Source organism: Tiliqua scincoides, chromosome 6, assembly GCF_035046505.1.
Source record: "Tiliqua scincoides isolate rTilSci1 chromosome 6, rTilSci1.hap2, whole genome shotgun sequence".
NCBI lineage: Eukaryota > Metazoa > Chordata > Lepidosauria > Squamata > Scincidae > Tiliqua > Tiliqua scincoides.
In genome coordinates, this window is record NC_089826.1 from 1,387,245 (window position 1) to 1,413,454 (window position 26,210).

The window sequence follows — 26,210 nt, forward strand, 5'->3', positions numbered from 1 at the left end:
TCTAGGCCTCCAGGGGAAAGGAGAAGAAGCCAAGCATGAGGGGCTAGAATCCAGGGAGCAAGTTGTTTTCTACGAGGTTTGAAGGCCCGGACTCTTCTCTGCGCATCCACCCCTTACCCCACTAAGCTCCACCCTCCGACCTGCCGGGCACTGCCACTTCACTCCCAGCTCTGAGCACCCCAACATAAACCGTCTCCAAAAGACTTCCAGGTTTGTGCATATCATTTTCCAGATGGGTCAGGCTACAGCAGGTTGAGCCACATGGATCCCACGTGGGCCAGCTGTCAACATCGGATGGGGATGACCAGCGTGCCAAGACTCCACCTATCCGAAAGTCAATCTGAGCAGGTCTTCCCATGCAGCTACCTTGTGCCTGGACGGGTGTGTGCCGAGGCCCTCCCGTGGCTACCCCACAAACCACACTCACCAGCCGCTCCGCAGCCCAGAGGAGGAGGTTCTGTGCGTCAGTCCTGTGGCTGATGTCTTCCCAGTAGGAGGAGAGCACAACCACTGGCTTCACATTGCCCCAGGGCAGATAGTAGTACCGGCAGCCTGTTAGACAGAAAAATCTCCAGCCAATGAGCTCTGCAACAGCAGATGTTCTTCGAAAGGGCACATTCACACCAAAACTTCCTTTCCTTTTAGCTTAGAATTACCGTCACAAGACCAGGAAAAGCAAAAACTACTCCACATTTTATCCCTGAAGGATGGGTGTCTCCATAGCTCCTGGTCATGACAGCAACATACGACTCTCCAGGTTCAGCACCAGAATGTCTCCAAACACTTTTGCACAGGAGCAACAGCAGGCAATCTTTTTTACACTTTCCTGCTGGTGGCAGCTGGTCGGTCACTGCGAGAAGCAGGTCGCTGCGCTAAATGGCCCCCTTGAGCCTGTTCCAATCTGGTGATACCTTCAACAGGGTCCTGCTCACCTTTCTACCATGCAGATGCCACCAAGTCTCTCCTGACACACAAGGCTGCCCCTTCCCTCACCACCCATCTGTTGCACATTCCATGGTGGAGACAAGGTTTGTTTCAAAAGAGTCTCTCATCCGAGGTAGGGATGGGTTGGATCACTTGTTAGGTGGGTGGGAAGATGCAGAAGAAGACAGCGTTGTTACTAGTTGTTGTTTTGTGTTCTGCCTCTAAAGACCTCGATACACTTTGTTGCTTTTGAAGCTGTCTCACAGCAGTTAAGCCAACTGTACAGAATAGGGAAACAAAACAGCCTGGTCTTCTGGGAAGCCATCTGACCCCATGAGCAATGGCCAGCCAGTCAGAACCTTGACGAGGAACACAGTGTTCTCACGCTCAGATGTGAACTGAGGGCCAAATCCTATCCAATTTTCCAGGGCCAATGCAGCTGTGCTGATGGGGCATGCACTGCATCCTGTGGTGGGGAACGTTTGTTCCCTTACCATGGGGTTACATTGTGGCTGCACTAGTGCTGGAAAGTTGGATAGGATTGGGTTCTGAAGCAGATGTGCTGGGCTCCTCGGGAGTGTCACGGTAGTGCCCCCTGGCAGATGGTGTGCAGGTTAGCCCTGCCCCTCTCACCCTCAGGGCTTGTCTGAAGAGGCAAACATTGCACAGAGGGAGACTTTCTCCACATGGTTGCAACCCAACCTCTCCGTGTTCAGCATTTACCTCTATAGACAGGCACTGAAGGGGAGGAGGGAGGAAGCTGGGCTACTCACATGCCATGCTACTGCACACAGCCCCGAGAAGCCCATCACACACTCCCTCCTTCAGGCTCTACAAAGGAACCATTCTGAAAATCCTACCCTTGTAAAAATTGCCCAATCTCGTCTGATCTCGGAAGCTAAGCAGGGTCAGGCCTGGTTTGTACTTAGATGGGAGACCACCTGGGAATACCAGGTGCTGTAGGCTTATACCATAGTCTTTTGAGACTGAAGGTTGCCAACCACATCCTCCTTCAGGATGAACATCCCAAAGGTGCAATGTCACTTCTGAAAGGACAGAAAAGCCTCCCAGGCCCCCATCTGCAGACACATGTCAGACAAACACCTGATGAGACATGGCACACAGGATATCTTGTCCAAGGAGAGGGTTAGGATCAGACAAAGGGTCCAACTCTGTGATACTTTCAAAACACATTGGATTTCTAAAACGTCTCTCTATCACTGCTGTTTCCTTTGTGTCAGAAGGAGAAGAGTCCCGAGGAGCAGGAAATTCTTCCTTAGAGCAAGGAGGCTGAACGAAACCACCCATTAAGCTCCGCTACAAGTGCACTACAAATGCACCTCCTCCCCACTCCTTACCGTCAAAGACAGCCCTGCTGAACTGTGTTGTGGAGGCCAAAGGCAGGCAAGTGTGGTCAAACTTGTTCCCGTAGTTGCCAATGCTGACCTCGAACTGGATGGCATCGTCAACATCCTGCAGCATGGTGGCTGAGTAGAAAGCGGCAAAGAGGCAGTATTTCCGCCTGCGAAGGTATTTCTGCACGCAAAGAGCAAGAACAGGAATGGTGACTTCAGGTGCAGAGAAAGAGGTCTCAAAAACCAGGGTCTGTTTCTTCCCTCTGATTCAGAACTTAAATTCCACTTATAGGGATGCAGGGACAGGTAAGACAGTACATGAGGATTCCATCTTCAGCACTCCCGAGGCCCAAGGTTTTTCTAGCTCAAGAAGTAGCTGTCAACGGAGGGGGAAGGGGCGCTTGATCACCCCAGCTTTTGCCCCTGGCCCAAATCAAGAGCCAGTGTGACACTTTTTCCAGCAGGAAAAAACAAGGAATGCTCCATTCACAAAACTCCCCTGTAAGATGAGGTTAGACTCACACATTCAAGTCTTTCCTGTGGATTACGGTTTTGCTCCAAGGACACAATAAACTGATTTCCACAGGCAGCAACCGACAGTGACTTGACCATCACATAAAACCCCAGAAGAAATGTGTGGTTTACCCAAGGAATGAATGAAGATGTGACCAATCAGAAAGTTTTCTTTTGAATCCTATTGAGAAGGGCGCATACAATGTCCGAAGAAGTACAAACAAAAGCCCCTAGCAGTTCACATGGCCCCAGTAGGTAATCGTGAAGCTGCCTTTTTTCTTGAGTCCATCCTGGTCAGGGAAGACCACCTATTTCTGTCTTCAGGGACAACCTTGGTGTTCATGTGGATAAATGCACAGGCACTCATGCAGGCAGTCAGCAAAAGGAAAAAGTGTCAGCACTCAGAGTGAGCTTCTTTGGCATCATAGCCTCTCTCCAATAGGCAGCAGCCACGAGAAAACAGATAAGACCCACTCTTGAACATATACACAAGCAGGGTGAGTCTATTGCTCAGTGACAGAGTCCACCCTGTTGGGCAAGCAGGCAGCCTTGGGATCAATCCCTGGCAGCCACTCCAGGTACAGCTGGGATAGACCTCTGTCTCACCCAGGAGGTATCTACGCCTGTCCACATACACAGATCATTCAGGGCTAGACAGACCAACAACGGGATGACTTCCTAGACACCCATTGTGGTTGTACAGTGATGCTTTCAGAGGTCTGTTTTGCCTTTCTGGGAAAACTGAAGCACGAAATGGGCTCAGCCAAAGAGCACTGTGGGGCAAAAAAAAATGTGGACTGAGAGCAACAACAGCTTACAAGGGCCAGTGGCATAGCTAGAGGGGGTGCAAAGCACTAAGTTTTGCAGGGAGCCTCACTGCAGCATGCAAGCGTCCTCTCCCTGTGGAGCCATGCTCCCTCTGGAGCATCCCTTCAGAGCCATTTCAGGCAGTGGGAGCAAAATGAAGGCATACGCCTTCACCTCTATTTTTCTCCCACCACTCAGAAAGCCTCTGTAAGGGAAGGGAAAGGGCCCCTTGCATGCTGCAGTGAGGCTCCCTGCAAAACTTAGTGCTTTGCATCCCCTCTAGCTATGCCACTGGCAAGGACACCACCACATTCCTCCCTTGTGGGCGTGGGATGTTACCTCAACCAGCAGGATGTCATCAGCAGGGATGTCCTCCAACTTCTGCTCAACGTGGTCCACCAACTTGGTCACCAGCTCTACCAACAACCTGCCCCGATAGGCAACACCCTCTCCCTTCAGAGGCAAGGAGAAAAGCAGGTAGTGCTGTTAGGGGACTGTTTTATTCAGCCCAGAAGTGCCTGCCCAGTAATGCAGGGAGAAAAAGCAGTGGTCCACCAGAGCAAGCCCTGGTCATCCTGCCATTCATAAAATCCAAACCTTCCATCCATCAGATTTGTCACAAGGGACCTAGGAGAGAAGCCTGCAGCACCCAACCAAGTTTGGTGCAAATGCATTGAGAGGCAAGGGAGATAAATCAATCTGAAATCTCCCCTGCTTTATTTACCAATTCCTAAAATAGCAGGTGGCATCGGGGGGCTCACTGTGTCTGCAGAGATGTGTTAAGCAGACATTCTTGTAAGTGACTGAGGAAGCCTCAATCCCTGAGCCCTGATCACTTCACACACCGCAGCTATCTGAGCTGAGCTGCTTCCTGCGTTTTTAGTGGTGGTGTGGGCTGGGCTCAGCTCCTCTCCCTGGCTCAGTGGATTCCATCCCCAATAGGGCTGGTATCACAACATTATCCCCTTGGGTCTCCACAAATCCCCCTACTCACCCCTACAGGACAGCTGAATTATGTCAAGGAGGGGTGTGAGAAAGATCTGAAGTTTACAAGGTTAATTCCTCCCCCAGAAGAAATTCAAGGCGTCTCCAACATTTACTCATGTTTTTTCATAACCACCAGCACTCCTAATTTCTTCACATATATAAAAGTTCAAAGAATGCTACTGGGATGGACTGAAATGGGGAGGGGGGATTCTGGTTTGGGTATCATGTTCTTCTGCCACTTATCTCAAACAGATCAAACCCAGCCAGCAAAACAGTTACTTCACCTTGCCTGTGTTGAGCTCCACATAGGGGTCTGGAAATCCTGTGAACTCCCTTGGGCTGCCATAGAGGTTGATGTAGCATGGACCAAAGGTGGGCAGGAACCCCAGCCCATCATCAACTGAGGAAGACCAGAGAGAGACTGTTAGCGGGAGGTTACAGAGGCCATCCTTGACAAAACAGAGGCAAGGCATCCAGGCAGGACCTTCCCATGACCCCAACAAGATTCTCCCCATGGACCAAAGCAAACTGAACGTTTTTGGCAGGGGGGAATCCTTGTTGTTCTGAAAACAAAATGAAATGCATGAGAATAATGGAAGTATCTGCAGCAACACAAATCACAGTGCCAAATTTGGATCAGAAAACTTTTTTTTTCCTCAGATGGGTTGGTAATAGGGATATAAATGAGCTCTAGTGCCCACTGAAGCAAACGCCCAGCTGTCTCCCCTTGAGCCCAAAGGCCCATCCAGATGTGTCAGTACCGACGCAGCCAATATTCAGCTAGTGACCTAAAAGAATGTCATATGACAAACTCTGTAAACATTTTGTATTTGCTGAATGTTCCTAGTTTTTTTTTATTCTTACATATACTCTTTCAGTGGAACACAGTACGGGGCAGGCAGAGGCATCCTGCTTAGCAGTTGATAGACAAGATGCAGAATGAACTGCCATAACCAAGGAAGGAATTTATTCCAGGCACACGGGTACCACGTGAGGCTATGCAATATGACTTGGATGTCATTGCAGCACATCAACCTATGTTTCTTTAATTAAAAGATTTAGACCCCACCTTTCCCAAGCCAGAGGTGGCTTACAATTCCCAACTAAAATATACAATATATATATGAACAAATAAAACCATAATAAAAACAATAAAACAACTGGAGGAGGGCAAGCTAATTACAACCAAGGTGCTGCTTCAGAGGCATAGGTTCAGAGGACCCATCACCCAAATGCAAGACAGAACAAAGAGTTGAGTGGTCAACATGCAGCTAGCTGGAATGACATGGAACAGCCACTCAACACCAAAGGTCACACTTTCCCATCTCTAGCAGATCGACCTGGCCCACAGTCACACGCAAATAAAGACTCAAATGCAGGAGGTCCAAATGTCTTGACAGAGACTGGTCCCAACAGAAGATCAACTGGTGAGACAGGTGCCCAAGTCAGCCACAGATCTCAGCACATGCAGGCGCAGAGCACAAGCAGGGTGGGTGAGCGAATCTGTCTCCATCCCGACTCCATGCATACCAGCCGCATTCCAGCCACAGACCAGTCTGAAATTCTACCATGCAGCAAAAAAAACCGGGTAGGAGAAGGAGAGGTCATCCAAGTGTGTATGTCAGGGAGAGGGAGAGAGAAAGCAAAAGTGACACGCTAAGGTAGCACATACTGTCTGTTGCTTTGAAGGGTTTCGCAAGGGCAGGGGACTCATCTGAGGCACAGAGAAGTGGGAGAGAAAGCAGAGCGTTAAGAGCTTCCAGGCCAGGGACCGAGTTTCTATCCAGCTTGAGACCGGCATGGGAAGAACACAGATGAAATGGGAAGAACTGGGACAGAAAGAGGGACCGAGGAGGGAACACTTCGGCAAGAAAGACAAGGCTCCACAGAGCCAGGTACAGATTCAGAAGACCGTATCGGTCCCATCGCAGTTGGGCATTCAACTTTTCATCACATCATGTCCCAGCAACAGGCTCTCAAACTCAGTTACAGCAGCACAGCCGGAGGAGGGGGTGGTGCAGTAAGTATTACAGGCGCCGCAACGCACCATGTAAGCTGCCCCTCCCACTAAACACTGGAGCCATTCCAGGCATAGATAGTAAAACTAAAATGGCACTGATGGCGAGCGGGAGGGGCTGCTTACACGGTGCATTGCAGCACCTGCAGGACTTACAATCACGCCACCCCCTCGAGCTACACTACTGGGTAGGTGACATCCTGAACTCCTGAAATCCAGCTTGCGCCACTGAGCCTTGGTTGTTGGGCTTATCAGCAGCTGGAATGGGTTAGAAAAATGTCCCCCTCCCCGGCCCTCTCTGATTGCTGAAGTGCTATTCCCTCAACAAGCTGCTGGGTAAGAGGAAGCTGAAGACCAGCTCAGGCCAGTACCTCAACTCCCTGGGCTTGAGCATTGTGGCAGCGATAACAGTACCTTCTAATTCGCCTCCAGGAGACGAGACCTTGGACATGCACAGGTGGCTGGTGCCAATGATGTCGTTGTGAGTGACTCGGTCCCTGGAACAACATAGTTATTTCTTTATTTAAATATTTCACCTTCATGCTTTGCCAAAAGCTCTCATTTCTTTCCCATGAAACCCAGGACTCCTTCCCTGTTCCTTCTGCAGGAAGATCTCTCACATCTTGGGAACCCTCTCATGGGCACTGAATGACCGTGTTTGGTCTAACATGTTTCCACCCAAGCAGACACAGAGGGGGGCATGCTACTGGGCCACCACAAGGCATGTGAAAGAAGGAATCGCAGCAGGTCCCATCATGGTGCTGCAGGGGGCAGAAAAGCTGGACTTGCCAAATTTCCCCTTCTGTGCAACTGTCAAGCTGTGTCTGGTCACTGCTGGTCTTCTTCTCTTGGACCTAAACAGCTGAGCAACATACATGGATCGGAGAGGAGGAGCCCACCCACCCCCCAGCACTGTCACCTGGCCAGGAGCAGCAGGGCCAGGGAAAGAAGGGGCTGTTCTAGGGGCAGAAATTATTCTACCCATCAAGCTCCAGAGAGTGGGGTTTGGGGAGCATTGCCTACCCACCCAAGTGGGACGGCAGTGGGTATAGGGTCGCATGCAGGCAGCAGCCAGGTTCCAGAACAGACAAGGCAGGATCAGGGGGGAGAGGCGACAGGGGACAGGATCCGAGGCAGTGCTCAGGAAGAGGGAGCAGGTGCCAAGGCAGCATCTGGTCACCTCTGAGACCCACTGATTGGACCAATGAACAAGTCCTGGGCCTGGCCTTTATAAGGCCCAGTGGGCAGGGGGTGACCATTGGGGTTCAGCTCAGGAAAACCGGCCCTGCAGCCTTAAAGCGCAGAGCTCAGTTGACTTCCATAGAAACAGGGTACTGGTGTCATGGGAGGGGCGGTATTGGGGCCTGGGCACCCCTGATTGGTTCAAGATGCACAGCAGCACCACCTATTGCTGTAGAGCTGCATCTTAAGCATCCAGGCAACTTTTGTGCTCCTCTCCAGCATTTCAATGGGCAGAGATATTCTCTGCCACCCCCATGCCCAACTCACCAGTCAATGACTCGGATCCTCATCTTCTCACACATGGAAGGAAACTAGGGACAGGGGCACAAGAGAAGGCAAAAGTTCAGTAACAGCTCGGGAAAAAACAGGTGGAAGGAGGAACTCTCCGGCGGCACAGAACTTCTTGGCTCACCATGGCTGGCAGAGTCACACTCTGGTTCCACTGAGGGTTGGCATTTTTCTCCACAATTTTGCTGCAAAGCTGACAAAGGAGACACAAGACATGATCAAGTCAGGTGACAGTAGCACCCACTCCTGTCTGTCTGGGGCAGAGCATCTATGTTGGTTTCTTCATAAAGATTCTCACCACTGGGGGGGGGAGCGCCAGTCATGGAAGGTTAACCATCAGCGCAGCTAAAATTAATAAATGGAACTGCCTTTCAGCAGAGTCCCACAAGACACGGACACACTACTCTCCTCCACTCACCAGTCTGAACTGGCTTACCATTTTACCAGCAAAGGTGACTTCCACAAAAGGGTCCACCAGGTTCTTCTTGTTGCTCTCAAACCCAAAGATCTGCCTGACGCTGTCCACGATGGCATCGTCCACTGGGAAGACACAGAAACAAAGGGCCTCTGGGTGGGTGGTGAACGGCACCTGCCACACCTATGAAGCAGAGGGCCGGCACACTCTCCAGGAACCCTTGAGCAGCTGTGGAGTTCCTCAGCAAAGAAGTTGCTGGCATCCTGGCCCCACCTGCACTCCTGACAAACTGACCCTTCTCTCTGTTGTGAGAAGGCCTTCAGTGGCTGCCTCTTCTGAAGAATCCATCCAGATAGGTTAAGAGCAACACAACTATGGGGACAATGAACTTTCGCCCTGGCAGCTGCCTCTCCAAGTAACTCCTAGAACTCCTGGGTCACACCCAGTGTGCCCCCATTCTCCTAAAGCACCCAACCACTCCTGCAGGCTCACTCTGGGGCAGGTCCTCAGCTCTGTAGATCCGGAGAGAGAACTGGGCCCCTCTTAGAGACACCCCCGTTGGCCTGAGGAGGTTTCCTTCAATGTCCTCCTTGTCATCAGCAGTCTCCTTCTTCTCCACCTACCAAAGGAGCAAAAGGAAAGGGCATAAGAGAAGGCGTAGGTCTGAGGAGAAGGTGCGGAAGACACAGAAGAAGCTCCACCCAACACGCTAGGCCACTCCCAGGACATCCACCTGTGGGACTCAAAAGGCCTGGAGCAAATCCCAGGGCAAAGGCATGCATCACATTTTATTGGTGGTACCAGAAACCCTTCACCTGCAGCCTGGTCTACTCCTGCAACCTGTCTTAGAGACACATGTATCAGTCAACCAGGTATTCATTCTAACCAGGCCAAGGTGACCTATGAGTGATGTCTAGATTAGACTACTGCAAAGTGCTGCCTTTGAAGACTGTTCCATGTGGTTGCGGGGGCTCATCTGTTCGATTCACCCAGGCCACTGCTCCAGCGCCTATATAGCTGCTGGTTCATTTCCAGGCAGTGGCTGCCATAAATAAAGCAATAAAAAGACACTATAACGTGCTAGTTTTGACTTTTATGGCTTTTTAGGACTCTGGGCCAGGGTAGGAGGGCCCACCTCCTTCCATACAATCTGATCAGTCCTTCAAGATCATCAGAGGCAGCTCTTTTAGCTGTGCCGCCATTGATGGAGGTGAAGGGAATGGTGGCGAGGAACAGGGTCTTCTCAGTGGTGGCATCACAACTACGGAATTCCCTTCCCTTAGAATCAAGAATTGCTCTTCTTTTGGAAACCTGCTGAAGGAGACTTAAGACATTTTTGTTTAGAATAGCCTTGTTGATGACTGCTGATAAAGACCGACTCTTGGGACATGATTTGACTGGCATTTAACTGTTTTAACTGATATTGAGTCACTGGGGTTTTTATTGTTTTATTGTTGTGTTGTTTTTATTATGTTTGAGATGGTTGTAAGTAGTCCTGAGTGCCCTCACCAGGAGGAAGGCGGGGTAAAAAATATCTATTAAATAAATAAATAAAACAAGAAAATACTCACAGGTGCCTCATCCCCCTGGCCAAGGACACAGAGACTGACTTTTAAATAGCCTTTAGCTCCGGCTGAAAACTCTTCTGGGTCTGAAAGCAGCAGCCACTTTCTGAGGAAGGAGTGCTCTAAAATAATAGTGCAAATGTACACATCACAACTCAAAACTATATTGATCACATTGACACTAAGTAATTCAGTTGCCCTCCAGGACCTGTATTGACTGGACAAAAAGGAAGAAACATTGGGATGGCCCAGTGGGACGGGTTGTCCACATCCAAGAGCAGAGTGTGGTGACCCAGCAGAGAGAGAACAGCAGGTTCTCTTCACCTTCAGAAAGAAGCCTCTTCTATAGCACTGCTGTCATTATGATTGACATCCCGCACTCCTTCAAAGGATCCCAGGGAGGCCATCACAATAACCCTGCGAGGTAGGTGAGGTGGAGTTTGAGGCTCCATGGTGTATGGTGATTTGAACCTGAGACTCTTCCAGTTCTAGTCCAAGACCCTAACCGCTCCACCACATAAGTCTGCTACCTGCCTGTGCAGCAGGCCCCTCTGGACCCTCCCAGCTGTTCAGTCACGGCCCTAGAAACATGGCCCCGCAAGGGTTGCCGGGGGCGGGGGAGTACTGATGCAGGTGTCAACCCCTCTGATCTGCCCCGTGCTAGGGCCAAAACTGGGAGACTCTCCTGTCACCACAAGGTCAGGTAGAGGGAGACCATCCTTAGAAAACCCCTCTCCAGTTACGTGGAGAATCTCCCCAAAGTCGAAACTAGACAGGCGGTCAAGGACCAAGGAGGCCTGGCGCAAGGCTCTGCTCAAGACTTATCTATCCTCCTAACCATTCTTCTCCTCCCACCCCAAAGTTTATAACTTTCCAGAAGCAAAAAGGGAAAACAAAATTGATAATTCTTTTAATCCACAAAGTTTTGCGGTTTCACCTTTCTGCAGAAACAGCAAAACACCATCCCAGGACCACCCTATTCCCCCACAAAGCAAATCCCGTATTTCAGAAAAGGAAGCAAAATACCAGCAGCCCCAAGGAGGTTCTACTCACTGGGTTCCGCATACACAGTCCCAACGTCAATCTGAAAAATACAAACACAAATCAGAGAGCATGCAGGGCTCTATCAGCGCTCCAGACATCTACCTGCCTGCTCCCCGGTAGCAGACACCTGCCCTCCCTCTGGCAAGGACATTCTGCTCCTGCACTGGCCCCAGTACACAGAGTTTCTGCAGGAGGTGGCAATGGTAGTGGGCATTGCCAATGTCTCCTGCAAGAGCCCAGAGCACAGGGGAGAAGCCATTCCAAGAGGAGGGGTTGGCAGTGAGCCCAAGTAACAGTTGGCTAGAAACCCACATCAACATGTGCAGCTCTGTCCTGAATCATGCATTATAAGAAACCCAAGAAGCTTGTCTCACCAATCCAAACATCAAATGAAGGCTACTCTTACCCGGAATTCTCCAATGACAGAATCAGTGCGGAGGGAACGGGAGTCAACAACCTGAAGAGGCAGAAAAAGAATTCACTCTGGGCCAACATCTCGCAGGACATCCTTCAAGGGACACGCATCTCCAAGCTTCTTCCTACCCCAAGCTTAGAATTCATCCTATGCAGGCGCTATATGTTGCCTTCCCCTCCCTTCAATCTCTTCCCCGGGTGACATTGAGCCGAGACTGCAGTCCACTCCAAAGTGGCCAATCCAGAGCTCTTTGGCCACTGCTGCTAGCTGGCATCTTTCCCTGGCTTGGCCATAGCTCGGAGCTAGAAGTCCAGCCTCAGGCTCACAAAATGACTATGGATCTCAACATGCAATTCTTCTCCATTCAGGGCTCCTGCTCATTAGAAGAAAGCCTGGTTCTGGAAACCAGGAATCCCAGGCAATGAACAAACTGGGCAGGGAAAGGAGAATCACACCAAGCCACGGAACCCAGTGTGTGGCCTCCATTCCCAGTCCCTGCACTTGCCAGAACAGAAACCAATCCCTGTAAACTGCAAGGCCAGCACATCCGAGCAGCCAGGCTGCCTATTTCCATGGCACATCTCAATCCCAAATTTCAAATGTTCAATTTTGCAGTTCAGTGTTGCCATCCAGATTCCAGTGTTTATTTTATTAAAATATTTACACCCCTCCTTTCCATTTTAAAATAAAGAATCCAAGGCTACTCACGTCAACCGTTTAAAAGCAACCAATTAAAATTAAAGCAGGCTGGCCCGCCAATCAGGACTTCCCTGCTCTGAATCTTGCCTCTGCCATGAAGGTGGCCTCAGCCAAACCACCCCCTCTCCCCCTCAGTCTTCCCCATCTGCAATATGGGGGCAATAATAGTGACGTACCTTACAGGGTTATGGAAAGGATTTCTCCAAGAGAACACATGAGAAGCATTTTGAACATTCAAAAAGCATTAACACGCTTAGCGTTAACAGCCAAAGGCCTGATGGAATGCTCAGCAGGACTTGCAGTGAGGGTCCAGGTGGGCTCAGTGCAAGGGCCCTCTGCTTTATGTCCAGAAGTTGTTTTCCCTTCTATTTCTCAGGCATGTCTGATCCTGCAAGTCTCCCCCACCTGGGTTGTCTTCCCTTGATGCTGAAATGCTGGGACAGACACCACCATCCCTGGGCCTGATAGTGAAGAAATCCCTTTCCAATGGTCCCACCAGCAGCACACGGTGGCAGGATGCCCGGGACAGAGGGCCCCCCAGCCCCCTCTTCACAGACAGGCACGCTCATGTGGGAAGTCAGTCCTTTTGCAAGGTCCTCAGTGTTCCAACAGCAAAGAGGTCTTTGCAAGGGAAGCCCTTCCAGGTGACTGTTGGCGGAATGGAACAAGACACTCCTCCCACCCCACATGCCCCTGGCATGAACAGAGAGATCCCACTGCTGTAAGAAAAAGGAAATGAGGCCTTTCCCCCCCCCCCCAACTTACTGTGATGAAAATGGGCTCATCAAACAGTTCCAGCGGGGATTCAAAGACATTAAAGAAAAAGGTCTGTGAAAGAGAAAGACAAAGGCAGGAGGCACAAATATATTCACACCCAAACAGGTACCCAATAATCCTTCAGCCAAGCAGCAGAGTGACGCGACAGCTCCACTCAGCCCTCATCTGACCAGACCTGGCATCCTACACCCAGTCTTGGCTTGGGGAGAGGGGGCCTACCTGGCTTGCGTTAAGGGACTGCCTGAAATCAGATTGGGGTGGAGTATTTTTCGTCATGTGGGTTGCTTAGTGCTTCAGGGGAGGAAACCTCAGTCCCAGATTTCACCAAGAGGCCCAAATGGCACCTGAACAGCAACCCTGCCGCAAGTTCTCTCCTTCCCACCTCATCAAAAAGGGGCCCATTCCCCTTCCGGATCCTTGTTCTCTTGGTCTGTCCAGCTGCAGTGACCTTCACCACTGGCCTGATGTTGACTCCGGGAAGCTGTCTTCCTTCAATAACTCGCACCCTGATCTGTAAACCCAAAAACCAGAGAAGGAGAGACAGGTTACCCTCTGCAATGCTGGAGGGCAGCCTCAGTTGGAGAGCAGCAGAAAGTAAGAGAGCAACTCCAGCTGTTTGCAGAAAGGATGGGGAAGCCAGAAGGAAAAAGGCTTCTGCACTGCTCTGTGATGTTCAAGTGACTGCCACTTGATGCCCTCCTGGGAAGATGCAAAAGAGCCACCAAGAAACAGGAAGCACAAATCACTAAACCATCACAGCCATTAAGAGAGAGGCCACACATGTGCCTGATGCTTCATGCATAGATAACACAGCCCTAGTTGCCAAGGATGTCTGGACGAATTTAGGATATTTGGGGGTACGGAATTAAAAAATGGCAACAGTTGCAATGGCTTCTTCATGAGGAAGCTGGTTGAATCGGTATATAAGACAAACGCTGTATCCATAAAACCAGAGCCAACTGGGCAAAGCCGGTGCCTTTTTTTATTCAGCATTCCAAATATACCCAAGAATAGTCCTTAAGACAGCAAAATGTGTGTAAGCCTGTGTGATGCACGGCACAGCCCAATCTGATTGGTCCGCCCTGATGGCTACTGTAAAGCACACTCTAGCAGTACACCGAGTAGCCTGCTGCTGGAGCCTTCCGTGCACATTGCCGGAGCATGTAAGCCAGCGGGGAAGGCAGGGGGGTGGGGGAGGTTGGAACAGGGCAAAAATGGGCGGGGAGGGGGTGGAATGGGGGCAGGGAGGCAGCAGGAGGGGTTCAACGGCGTGTGCCGGATCCTATTCCCTCCAGCGGTATTCACCCCACTCCCTTCCTCTCTTCAGACTTGCTCCAACTAAAAAGCTGGCACAGGTCCAGCAAGACCCATTGCGGTGCAGGAGGCAGGATTTAAATCCCCATTCTTTTCCAAAATCTCTCACTCTGACCCCCCCCCCCCAATGCTGGATACAGCACAAACCCTTTTGGTGCAGCTAAACCAGTGGTGGAGGGAAGGATAGGAATGGGCAATTCTTCATTTATTGCCCTCCTGCAACTTCATTCACAGACCTGACTCCACCCCTCCCACTCTTAATCCTGCAAAGCTCTGGAAAGCAAGATTGTACGGGGGGGGGGGCAGAGAGTGTCTCAAGGGGGCAGAGAGCATCTCAAGCTGGGGCTCCCGATAGCCAGGCTCAGGTAGCTTCCCTCCCGCCTACCAGTCCTTTGCTTCTACTGCAAACAAGCCTGCTAGACTGAGCACTAGGCGACAAGGGCAACACCCACATTGCCTGAGCCCTTTGGGCCAACCTCAGCCCTCAGTACTTGGGCTGTGAAAACATTGCTCAGCTCCCATTCAGTTTTGCCAGGTGCTGCTTTGGACAATCACTGCTGCATTGGAGCCCTCTGGTCCTTGTTCCATGCTGAATGGGACCTCGTGAAAGTTTCTGGCCCCATGTGGATGGAGAGAGTGCCCAAAAACGGGTAGAGATTCTCAGCTTCCATGTTTTTGGACACAGGTTTCTAGCTGTTATGATTTCAAAGAACACCTTGAGCATTGTGTATAGGCCCAAATGATATCTCAGGAGAGAGAACATGCTGGGCCAGACTTCCAGGGCTCATGGGAGGGAATTTTCAGCAGCTCAACCAGAACCTCACTTTCTCCTCCAGCTCCTTCTATCTCAATAGCCCTTGATCCCAATCAAGCCCTTGGTCCCATTCTTCAAATATGCAGCTCTTGGAACCAGAACCAATTAGGAACATCAGGTAAATACTGCTGGATCAGCACCAGGCATTCCAGCACTTGTATAAACTACACCTCATTTGCTCAGAATCTGTGTGGGGAGGGCAGGATTTGGGTTCAGGACAGAGGCAACAATGACCATGCGATGGGCTTAGAATCTGGGCTCATTGTTCCACATCTTTGCCAAGGCTGGAAGATATTATATGAATGAGTTCAGAAACAAAGAAAATTACTTCTTCATGGGAGAAATTTAAGCATGGGCACTGTGGCTGATCACCTGGAAGTCCTGAGGCTTGTTGGACAAGAGCTTTTTTGAAGTGCTTTTTCTCCTCTTGGTCCCATGAACAACATGCAGTGGCGGTTTCTTGGGGAGCATAGGCTGATCTGATGCCGATGGCCCCGAGGGAAGTTCAGCTTCATCTCCTGTTCCAAGCTGATCTTCAGCCTCTTCCTCTCCAGCTGTATCTAGAGCAGAAGAACAGACCAATATATCACGGCCATTCACATGAAGGTCTGGTCTGCCACTGGCTATTGATGGAACTTCAGGGGCAGTAAATCTCCCAATGATCGAACACACAAGAAGGAATGGTTTTGAATATCTCAAAGGCACTTGGCTGGTCATCACTGGAGGCAGAATTCTGGCCTAGATGGACCTTCAGGCTGATGCAGAATCAGGTTGTTCTTACAAGCAGCAGAATACCATGGAGATCCACTGCAAGACCCTGTGGGCTAAGTCCAGAGTGCAGGGGGGAGGCCACCTTACCTGTCACAGTGTCCAGCTCGATGGGGGCTGGAGTGGGCTCAGGAGGAACAGGAGGAGAGAACACAGGTGCAGCCCCAGGTGGAGGGATGTAGGAGACTTGCAGGATCAGACACGCCTGAGAAACAGAAGGGAAAACCACTTCTGGACAAAAAGCAGAGGGCCCTTGCACTGAGCCCACCTGGACCCTCACTGCAAGTCCTGCTGAGCATCTGCAGGTGTGCAGCTTGGTTGTGCAGGGTTAACATGGAATGTTTGCAGGGGTCAAATTCACTGGAAAGTTCTCCTGCATAAATCCCAATGAAGTGAATGGATTTGATTTGCATTGCACTCTTAGCAGGATGTTCCAGGAGATTTTCTGGCCTGGGGGAGAAAAATGGGGGGGAGGGAGGTGGAGACACACACATCTGGCCAAACTAAGAAAATGGTCACATTTTTATGGACTGTGGCTCAAATGAAATAAAATGTTCTAAAATTGCCCTGCAAATTCTTCTGCTAAGCAGTGGCTAAGTGACAAAGACATTCTTCACAAAAAGAGAATCACATAATTACTTGCAAGGAAATCTCATTTTTTTTTTCTCCTTCAGGGCCAAATGCACCAGCTCCCCTTGACCTTCTGAAACCAGGGTGGCCACCAGACCGGGCCAAGAAGGAGTGGGCTGTGGGGATGTGTTCATGCCTGAGAAGCCTCCCACAGCCCCAGGGGTTCTTGTCTCAAAAGCAGCTGCGGCTCCCAGCCCTGACTCTAAGAAGCAGGGCTCCTTCGAGCAACATTTTGCATGGCACTGACTGCAGAAACCAAGGCCTGGAGCGCCTGAAGACACCTGGACCACCAATATTTTCCCCTTGCACCACTGACCCTCAAGAGATTCAGAAAAGATGGAGCTGCAATTCAACCACCCACCACTAGGTGTCAGCTCTCCACCAGGTAAGACAAGATCAGGTAGGAAGCTTCAGTCCAAACATCATCAGGATTCCCCTGCCAGGTGCCAAGTTTGATTAGTTCAGCAAGACACAACATTATTTATAGCCTGCCTCACAACGCCAACTGGCAATTTCCTGGCTGCTCAGACCATTTATCATTGAGGCCAAGTGCCTGAGAGTGAGGCAGTGACAGTTTCTTCCACAACCTTGGGGGTCCCTGAAGAAAAACTGGGCGGGCATTGATCAATCGGTGATGCCACTGCAGAGCTTGCAGCTGCCGTCAGCTTCCTGCCATCCTGTAACAGGACCATGTTAGGGCCAAGCTGCAAAGGTCTTGTGTAGGCATGTAGGAGTTGCCCAACAGGCCCTTTTGTAGGGGGGGGGGGGAAGGCACTGGACTGAGAGCTTGAAGGAGACTGCATGGGCAAGAGGGAATGAAGGAGGAGGGCAATCCTGTCCCAGATTATAATCCAAGCCAGAGAAAAATTATAGGGTCCTAATTACGAGCTTCCAAGGTTTGTATTTCCAGTTGGTAAATACACATTTCAGTGGTATTTGGAGGACAGGGCCATGGTTCAAAGGCAAAGAGAAAAGCCCATCCTACCACAAGATGAAAGGCCAGGATCACACCCAAATAGTGGTGCTTTAAACCAACCTACCAAAGGGGTGTCTGGCCATTCAGGCCAGGAAGCTGGCTCGGGGGAAACACAGGAGAGCCCCTGCAGATTCTAGTACAAGAGTGGGGGGGGGATGCCTGCCTGCCTGACTACAGTGTATTATAACTTGCAAAAATAAAAGTGGATTTGCCCAGCATTTTCTTCATAGCCCTGTTACCTACAAAGCTTGGAGAGCCACTTCCTTAGAGGAAAGAGTCATGCACACTCTCGGTAGGTGGGTCCATTTCGTCCTTTGCAATATAATCACAGAGTGGAGCTGCCTGAAGAGACTGCTGGCTGCCCTGAGGGGCAATCCAAGGGAGTCTGGAAGTGGGGGGGGGCTGCTGTGGCCTCCTCTGTGGTACCCCGGGCTGCCTGTCCGCATGAAGATTCTCCCAATAGGGAGAATTCAGAGACCAGGAAAAGGGTCACTTGCAGAACCCGTTCTCAGTTCTCCTGTGCCTCAGACCCTATGACTTGGGGCAGGACCTGGGGGCTAAGGAGTTTGGGGCAAAGTTGAGCAGGCTGAGGCAGAGCCCAGTGACACCTGGAGTGGCAGCGAATGGCACCTGGCTGGGCAAGGACATCACCTGGCTGCGACATGATTGAGGAAAGGAGAAGATGGCAGATGCTCCAATGAATGCGAGAACACAGTGCCATGTTCACCCTGGCTCCCTGCCCTGCATAAGCCGAGAGGGAGGCAATAAGCCACCACTCCAGAGCCAGGAGTCCAACCTTCAGGGCTTCATCTGCATTCTGTCCATCAAACCAATTTCCCGATGGAGAGGAGAGATGGGGAGCTGATGGTGATGGCAGGATGCCAGCCAAGGAGGAACTCTCCATCAAGTGAAAAAGCCCTCAGGGAGCTCAAGTAGGAAGCTGCCAAGCCCTCCCCCCCCCACTCACACATAGAAACATCCTCCCTGCTGAGCAGCACACAATAGTGACTTCCCCTCTTGCCCTCCAGCGCTGGAAGCTCCACAATAAAAATCATAATCATGATACTTGTTTTCTTGAGAGAAAAATTCTGCTGGCTTCAAAGGGACTGACTCTCAAGTGTGCAAAGACTGCAGCTTTGGATGTTGCCTTGGAGTTCCTGGGTTCACAATGGACCAAGGATCACTTCCATCACCTGTGGGTGGTCCTTGTCTTTCTCCCTGCTAGGCGCAGATCAGTGAAATGTGCCACTACCTCATGTGCCCCCCTCAACCCACCCAAGGAAGGGACTTACTCCGGTGCTCTGCCTCTTCGCATCCAGCAAAGGGGCGCTGAAACTGGCAGCAAGGCTGGAAGAGGCCAGGACATCTCGCAGGGACACATGGGCTTCGCCCAGAAACCTTGGAGAAGAAAAGGAACAAAGGTTACCAGGGAGGCATGAAGTTCAGGCCCCGGCACTGTGTGCAAAAATGTCACTGCATTTTCTAAAAGTAACGTTTTGAATTTTCACCACTTTCAACTTTTGTTTTATGACTTTTTTCTCATACCCTACTCAGGTGCTACAGAATCAGTGCTGCCTGACAGAACTTCTTTTATCTGGGTGCAAGATGCATGAAAAGTGCGCTGGACATGTAGACATCATCCTGGGTGCCTGCCAGGAGACCACAATGCAGGCCAGTAACATGACTTAGAACAGACAAGAGAAAATATTTCTTTACTCAGCATGTGATTGGTCTGTGGAACTCCTTGCCACAGGATGTGGTGACGGCATCTGGCCTGGAAGCCTTTAAAAGGGGATTGGACAAGTTTCTGGAGGAAAAATCCATTACGGGGTACAAGCCATGATGTGTATGTGCAACCTCCTGATGTCAGAATGCCAGATGCAAGGGAGGGCACCAGGATGAGGTCTCTTGTTGTCTTGTGTGCTCCCTGGGGCATTTGGTGGGCCACTGTGAGATACAGGAAGCTGGACTAGATGGGCCTATGGCCTGATCCAGCGGGGCTGTTCTTAGGTTCTTATGACTTTGGAGCAGGATTTGTGGCAAGTGGCCTTAGACCCCACAGGCCTCACGGAAGGCCACACTTTCAATTTGCCAGAGCAGTTGCTGCCCCCCTCCCCACTTCAGCAGGCTGGCCTGGGATCTTGCTTTCAATTCTTGCTTAGGGAAGTCCCTGAAAGGTTGCCCCTGGCTTGCACAACACATTTGGACGCATGAACCAGAGCCAGCTCCTGGGAACTTCCTGCTCGGGATAAACAAAGTTCTTAGGAAACCCCAGCCCTGCCTGCTCTCACCAACTCCATCGCCAAACTCAACCACAGAGACCTTGCTAATGAAGCCCCTGACCTGGGCTCACTGCTGCAGCCTTGGTGGGGTGCAAAATAAAAGCAGCACCCGTTGAAGGCCAGGGATAAATCATCACGGGCCATCAAGTCACAAAGGAAGGTTCCTTGATGAGCTCACCTCACCAAAGCTTCTGCAGGAACGAATATAAAAAGCTGCACCCCAGGCCCTTCATGTGGTCCTCAGCATTGTCTTTGCCCTTCATTCATCTATCTGCCTGGCTGTTCCACTGTTTGTGCACTTGATCCACTGGTGCTGCAGGAAGCACCCCTTTGCCTCTGCTACCCAAAAGCCACTGTGCCAAGCCGACATCCATGACTGGTACCCAACAGAAGGTGCCCTGCCGCCTTCCACTGCTTCCCTACCCTGGGGAACTGTTGCTCCAGCATCTGCTGAGCAGGCACCCATGAGCGCAAAGCTGCTGCTGCTGCAAGTGGCCAGCCATGGTGCAGCCATCTCACAACACAACCCATCCTGCAGGCGCACAGCCTCAGCTCCCTTGACGGGTTTCTGCCAAACTCTGGAGTCTCTTCTTTTGCCCCAGCTCTCTTCCTCTCCCGTTCCACTCTTGCACATTCTCCATTTCCTAACCCCACCCCACGTCCACCCGTAACCATCCTGATTTCCCAAGACTCTCCTCCTCTTCCCCCTTTGCTTGCACCATCGTGGGACCCTTCCACCTTGCGTACAACTGACTCATGAACATACATGGTACCGCTTTTTATTTTTGATTCCCCCTCCCTCCTACTGTGTTGTTATCCCCACAGTAAAAGTTATTTGTTGCCTCAAGGATCAGACCCCCTCCCTGGCACCCAACTCTTGTGGGAAGTTGTTTCATCCCTTGCCCCACTGACCCAACTCACAGTAGTGCAGGGGCTCTCATGCCCAATTTAGTTCTTAGGTAGGCCAAGTACTTAAGGGATCCAATCTCAGCTTAAGTGGCAGGCCTACAATTCTTAGTTGTAGTTCTTCCATTCCTTGCAGTCTCAAGGAGGGGCACAAGGTACCTCAAGACAGCAAGGCACACTTCTTAGCCAATTAAACCAAATTACAGAGTCTCAAATCTTGGTAGTACTACCACCATCCTTGCAGGTCCTGAACTCCCGCTCACTCAGGTTCAAGGCTCAGGACTTCAACTTTAACTTTTGCAGCTTGACCAAGCAGCTAGGCTGGATAGCCCACTTCTGTTCCTTAGTACTCAAAAGCAAACACGGGCCCGTAAAATATATTGTGGTTTATTAAAGAGGAATTAAGGTTACACATAGTATCAAGGCAGCAGTTTGCAAAAGATACAGGCACACAGAAATACATAAACCTAAAATAATAAAACAAGCTTCCTAAACTACATTTGTTCCCATCTCTCACCTGGTTCTTCTGACCACAAGAGAAGACAAACAGCTCCCAGGCTACCTGCCCAGCCAGGTACCCATGATGGAAGACAGAGCCAAATGAGATGGGCAGCAGGTAGAGTGATGCCCAGGAAGACTCTCTGCCTGCTAAAGATCCTAATTTTATACCCCTATGGTAATTACACCTGTTGCAGCCAACCAGAATACAGAATGGTCTGAACCTTCCAGAAGGCTGGGGCAAGTAGGCTACTTGCGGACACTGCTCTTGCCCCTCCCAACCAGAAACTGCACAGCTGTGAGGAACCTGTCTTGATAAGCATGTCCTTGAGTTTGCAAGAACTGCTCCACTCCGTGATTGGCTACCTGGTTTTCCTGGCCATTGAGAAGCAGATAACGCATTCCTTTCTCTCGCTAATTAGCTCCTTTCCCACCAGCTGCAGAGAGCCAGTTGCAAGTTCAAGTTGGGCCTAGATTTCACCTGTTCCTGACACTCATGCTTCCCTTCCACTTCCTTAGATGTCAATCCACTGAGTGGTAACATTGGCCACGGCACTTGCTACTGGCCACAGCACTTGGTTCCCGCGCACACAGTCAATTTCCCCAGTGTGCTCCTCACACGTGTTCTAAAAAAGCATACTCTGTAACACTGGGTCCATTTTACAGGTGGAAGGAGAATGTGCTGGCTAGCCCCACACAGCCCATGCTGACACACTTCACACCCCAGGCTCAATGCTCAGCTGAGGAGGGCAGCAAGGACCTGGAAGCCCTTCCATGCCATTTAGAATCCTGGCACACCTGGAGTGTTAAATGCTGAAAGGGGAGCATGCACCCTGGGAGGTGAGGGCCACCTGGCACACTCCCCTTCCACCTCTGCCCAGCTCCATGGGCTTCAAATGGCAAGTCAGTTGTGTTCAATGTTAATGTGCAAAATTCTGTCATTTAGGAAAGAGCCTGGAGTAGAAGACCCAATAACAGAAAACTGTAGGGCTGTTCAGAAGGAGGCTTCCAAAAATGAGAGGTTCCCAAGCTCAGTCCTGCCTAGAGTTATCAGTCCTTACCCTGGACACCATTTCCATGGCCCCAGCCATGTGGCACTGGCTGTGTTTACCTTGTGGTGAGGGATACGCTTCCTGCACCACCACCCCACCCAACCCCCATGACCCCCATCAGCTATGCTCAATGAATGAAATCATCCTCTGACTTCCGTTGGCATCTGAGTGTGGTTACTTAGGAGTATAAGAGGCCCTTCCTGAGGCTGCCGTGTGAGGCAGGAGTACTCATCCTCAGGAAGCGCCTCTCACCATTGTGGGAAGACCTTCCTCTTCCAGGACTGAGAGCCCAATCCTATGCAAGTCTACTCAGAAGTAAGTCTCATTCTAGTCAGTGGGGTTACTCCCAGGAAAGTGTGGATAGGATGGTACCCTGAGGATCCCTAGCAAGGAGCCAAGAAACAAAAGGGGCTCAGTGGGGAATTTATGTACAAGCAACAGATGGGGTTTTGTCCCGTTTAAAGACAGGTCAATCCACTACCCAGGGTTCAAAATGGAAACTGAGGCCCTGTGCTTGGTGGCTACAATACCTGGTGCCCCATGCAGGCTAACACCCCTCGCACAAAACCAGAACCAGGGGACATCCACTAAAATTAAGTGTTGAAACAGATAAAAGAATGTATTTCTTTACGCAGCATGTAATTAGTCTGCAGAATTCCTTGACAGGTGATGTGGTGATGGCACCTGGCCTAGATTTCCTTAAAAGGGGAGCAGACATACTGATGGAAGAAAAGGCCATCAGAGGCTACAAGCCAGGAGAATGCCAGGTGCAGGGAGTGGCATCAGGATGCAGGTCTCTTGTTCTCTGGTGTGCTCCCTGAGGCATCTGGTGGGCTGCTGCCCAGTGCAGGAAGCTGAACTAGATGGGCCTCTGGCCTGATCGGGCAGGGCTCTTCTGATGTTCTTACGGATGGGTCTTCACCCAGTTTAGAAACAGGAAAGGAAATTCAACCCTCCAGACACCTTCTTGGTTCCTGAGCCAGCTCCAGACACATCAGCTCTGTCAGTGAGGCTGCTCAGGAGCTCTTCTTAGGAGCTTCGCACATCACTTCCCCTCCTCACTTCCCAGCATTGTGTGCACAGGAGGAACAGTCATTTTTTCCCCAGAAATTCTCTTCCTGATCCCTTTAGTCCTGACATGACATGCATGACAAAGAGTCCCCTTGAAGCCACCTCCCACGCAAGGCTGGCAAAGTACAGTCACCAAAGACCTTCCCCTTAAAGACTCATGTTTGGGTTTCAGCAGACAATAGATGAGAGTCAGTGAGCAGCACATTTGCCTGTCCCACTGGCCCTGTGTAGTCAAGGTTGTGGACACTCACAACCTCTCCTCATGTTCAGGGGCTGCAGGGCATTTGTCCTGAATTACCAAGGGGGGGGTATTTTGTCTGAGGGGTCTTTCCCAGTCCTACCTGGAGATTCCGCTGGGGACTGAGCTTAGGACACTTGGCATCCAAGGCAGGTGTTCTGCCTTTGAGGAGAGCAGATCATGAAGCAGGCAGTACTAAAGGACGGTTCTTGCTGCAAGAAATGTATTCATCCTTAAGGTCCCAAAGGCTCTTTACTGAGAAACAGATCTCTGGCAAAGCATTGATCAGATGCAGATGCACTCACTGAAATGCTGCCCGATGCCCACTTAGTTTGACTGCTCCTCCACTAAAAAAAACCCCAAACTCTCACCTCCCTCCTCACATGTTGCCTTGAAACTCAGAGGTGTGCGATTTCTGGTGAGACTGGCAGACCCAACACTTCCAGGTTTCAACACAGAGCACAGGAACACAGTAAATACAGGAATTCTTTGCTTCAGGCTTCGCAGAATTTGCTTCATCCCCACTCCAGCACAAAGCCAACCATTCTTGGAGGGAGGGAGGCAGTGGCAGAGACGGCACCCCAAGTCCGGCACCCTCTCAGAGCCCTCACAACCTGCTGCCACTGCTGTATCTAGGCACTGCCTGGAAGGGCCAACACCGCGCTTGGGAAACCACAGCCAAATCTGGTTTCCCAGCATATGCACACACTGACACATATATATTTGTGCATGTGATTTAAAAAACAAACAAACAACGTTTACATATAAAATATGAAGGGCAGGTCTACTCAGAAGTAAGTCCTATTTTGTTCAATGGGGCTTACTCTCAGGAAAGTGTGGTTAGAACTGCAGCCTAAGCAAAACGAGAAAACTGTAAAGAGCCAACAGCAGGACTGAAACAGAACCACAAGCCCAGTAAGAAGAAGATGGGCAGAGCAGCCCCCCACTGCTAAGACCTGCACTGTCCTCAGGAGCCCCCAAAGAGCCCAAGGTGAGGGGGCAGCACAGACCTTCCAGAGTCTGGGGGCACTGCACTGAGAAGGGCCCGTTCAAGAAGCACCAGTCTCGTCCTGGGACGGCAGATGAGCAGGGCCTCTCCAGGAGATCAGGCTTTGGTGGGGAGAATCCCAGCTGGCACTGAGACTTCAGGGTTCTTTCAGTGGACGCTTTTCCCTAAACAAAAACAATTTCTGTCTAGGACAAGCAGAGCATGTGGGAAGACCTTGAGGTTCGGGTGAACGTCTGGAACTGGGGTCAGGACAGCAGTCACAATTCCGCCCCAACAGATACTCAGCTGTCCACCAAGACAACGCGTGGACGATCTCCTTGATTTCTCCATTGCAGGGACATTCCAGTTTCTTAGTTGGGTCATTCAGTCTCACCCCTTTGCTTTTGCGTGTGCATGTAGATAAACAAAGGCCACAGACAAAGCTGGCCAGGAACCCACTGGAGGGAGGCCAGGAGGTCAGAGGGCTGTTCCCAACTTATCTTATTGCACTGGGAGGTGTCCCTTCCTGGGGTCCTATCAGGAAAAGGGCAATCATAATTCACACTCCATTCACATTCCTGGAAGGAGCAGAGGAAGAATGGGGGGGGGCCATAGAAGTGAGGCTTTTCTTCTACCTTTGGAGACGGTTTTCGCCTTGTTGAAAGGGGGGCAGAACGTGATGAACAAGGGCAACAAGGTGTTCAAGAAAACGGCACATTCAAAAGACTTGGGTAGCACTGAGCACACTTCTGGTTTAGCTGCGGTCAAGGACATTTGCTCTGTCCCCTTAGGTGGCTCTGCAATAATCCATCCCAGGACCTGGTGTTGCCCCAAAGGGGATGCACCCCTTTGTACGTGTGCAACACCTCAGTGCACCCTTTCCAGTTCCACCACCATATTCTGTGGCAATAAATCCAGGGGGATTATGAAGGCTGCTAAGCTGCCATTTTAATACATGGCCAGCGGGCAGAGCCAGAACAGGTCTGGGGCTGACGGTGGGGAGCATTCTGAATAGGGGGGAAAGGGTCACAGGGTGCAAAGGGGAGTCTGCTGGACCAGGCATGGTGCTGATAGAAAAAAAAATGTCCTGGTTCAAAAAACTTGGTTGGTATGCTGAGCCAACCAAGTTTTTTGAACCAGGACATTTTTATCCGGTGTGCAAAAATATCCACTGTGCATGTGGAGCAGCACTGAGTAGCAGCTCGACCCCAGACAGAAGGCAGGCAGCCTCCAGCCAGTTCTTCCTTCGACTCAGAGCTCCACAGCCAGACCAGAGGTCTCTGAATCATCTTCCGGTGAATCACCCTCTTGGCTATTCCTGGATATCCTACATAGAAGAGGTTATTCTGGATCTCCCCTCCTCTTCTCTCCACCCCTCCTCCACCCACTGGGTGCTGCCAGGCTGCTCCATGGTTGCCACACTGAACCTCAACACTTGGCCCCAACTCTTATCTGTGGGGAGCAAGTTTTCCTTTTATTATGATGCCTCCGACATTCTCCAGGACCCAGCTTGAAGGAGAGCTCGTGCCTGCTAGTTCCAGGGGCTGACGCTATCAATCCCTGTTTCCTGCTAGGAAATCAGAAAAGACTTGCTGAATCAACCCAAAGATCCCACAATTCCTGTA

The 26,210-nt window shown here is 50.7% G+C and overlaps 1 protein-coding gene across 9 annotated transcripts in view; it reads right to left on the bottom strand.

The window, feature by feature from the left end:
• DYSF (dysferlin) overlaps positions 1–26,210 on the bottom strand; it is a 130,987-nt gene that overhangs the window by 88,122 nt on the left and 16,655 nt on the right. For 5 of the 9 annotated variants that reach the window (XM_066632108.1, XM_066632103.1, XM_066632104.1 and 2 more), the window contains exons 4-21: positions 18,843–18,948; positions 16,035–16,149; positions 15,549–15,736; positions 13,431–13,559; positions 13,037–13,099; positions 11,564–11,614; positions 11,167–11,197; positions 10,120–10,235; positions 9,041–9,167; positions 8,570–8,673; positions 8,258–8,326; positions 8,113–8,156; positions 7,018–7,100; positions 6,259–6,300; positions 4,871–4,986; positions 3,939–4,052; positions 2,283–2,460; positions 428–552 (exon numbers count right to left, since the gene is read on the bottom strand). In XM_066632108.1, coding sequence (XP_066488205.1) covers positions 428–552; positions 2,283–2,460; positions 3,939–4,052; positions 4,871–4,986; positions 6,259–6,300; positions 7,018–7,100; positions 8,113–8,156; positions 8,258–8,326; positions 8,570–8,673; positions 9,041–9,167; positions 10,120–10,235; positions 11,167–11,197; positions 11,564–11,614; positions 13,037–13,099; positions 13,431–13,559; positions 15,549–15,736; positions 16,035–16,149; positions 18,843–18,948 — 1,801 coding nt within the window. The remainder of the gene's footprint in view (positions 1–427; positions 553–2,282; positions 2,461–3,938; positions 4,053–4,870; positions 4,987–6,258; positions 6,301–7,017; positions 7,101–8,112; positions 8,157–8,257; positions 8,327–8,569; positions 8,674–9,040; positions 9,168–10,119; positions 10,236–11,166; positions 11,198–11,563; positions 11,615–13,036; positions 13,100–13,430; positions 13,560–15,548; positions 15,737–16,034; positions 16,150–18,842; positions 18,949–26,210) is intronic. The other 4 variants (XM_066632110.1, XM_066632106.1, XM_066632109.1 and 1 more) reach the window with 1 other exon arrangement.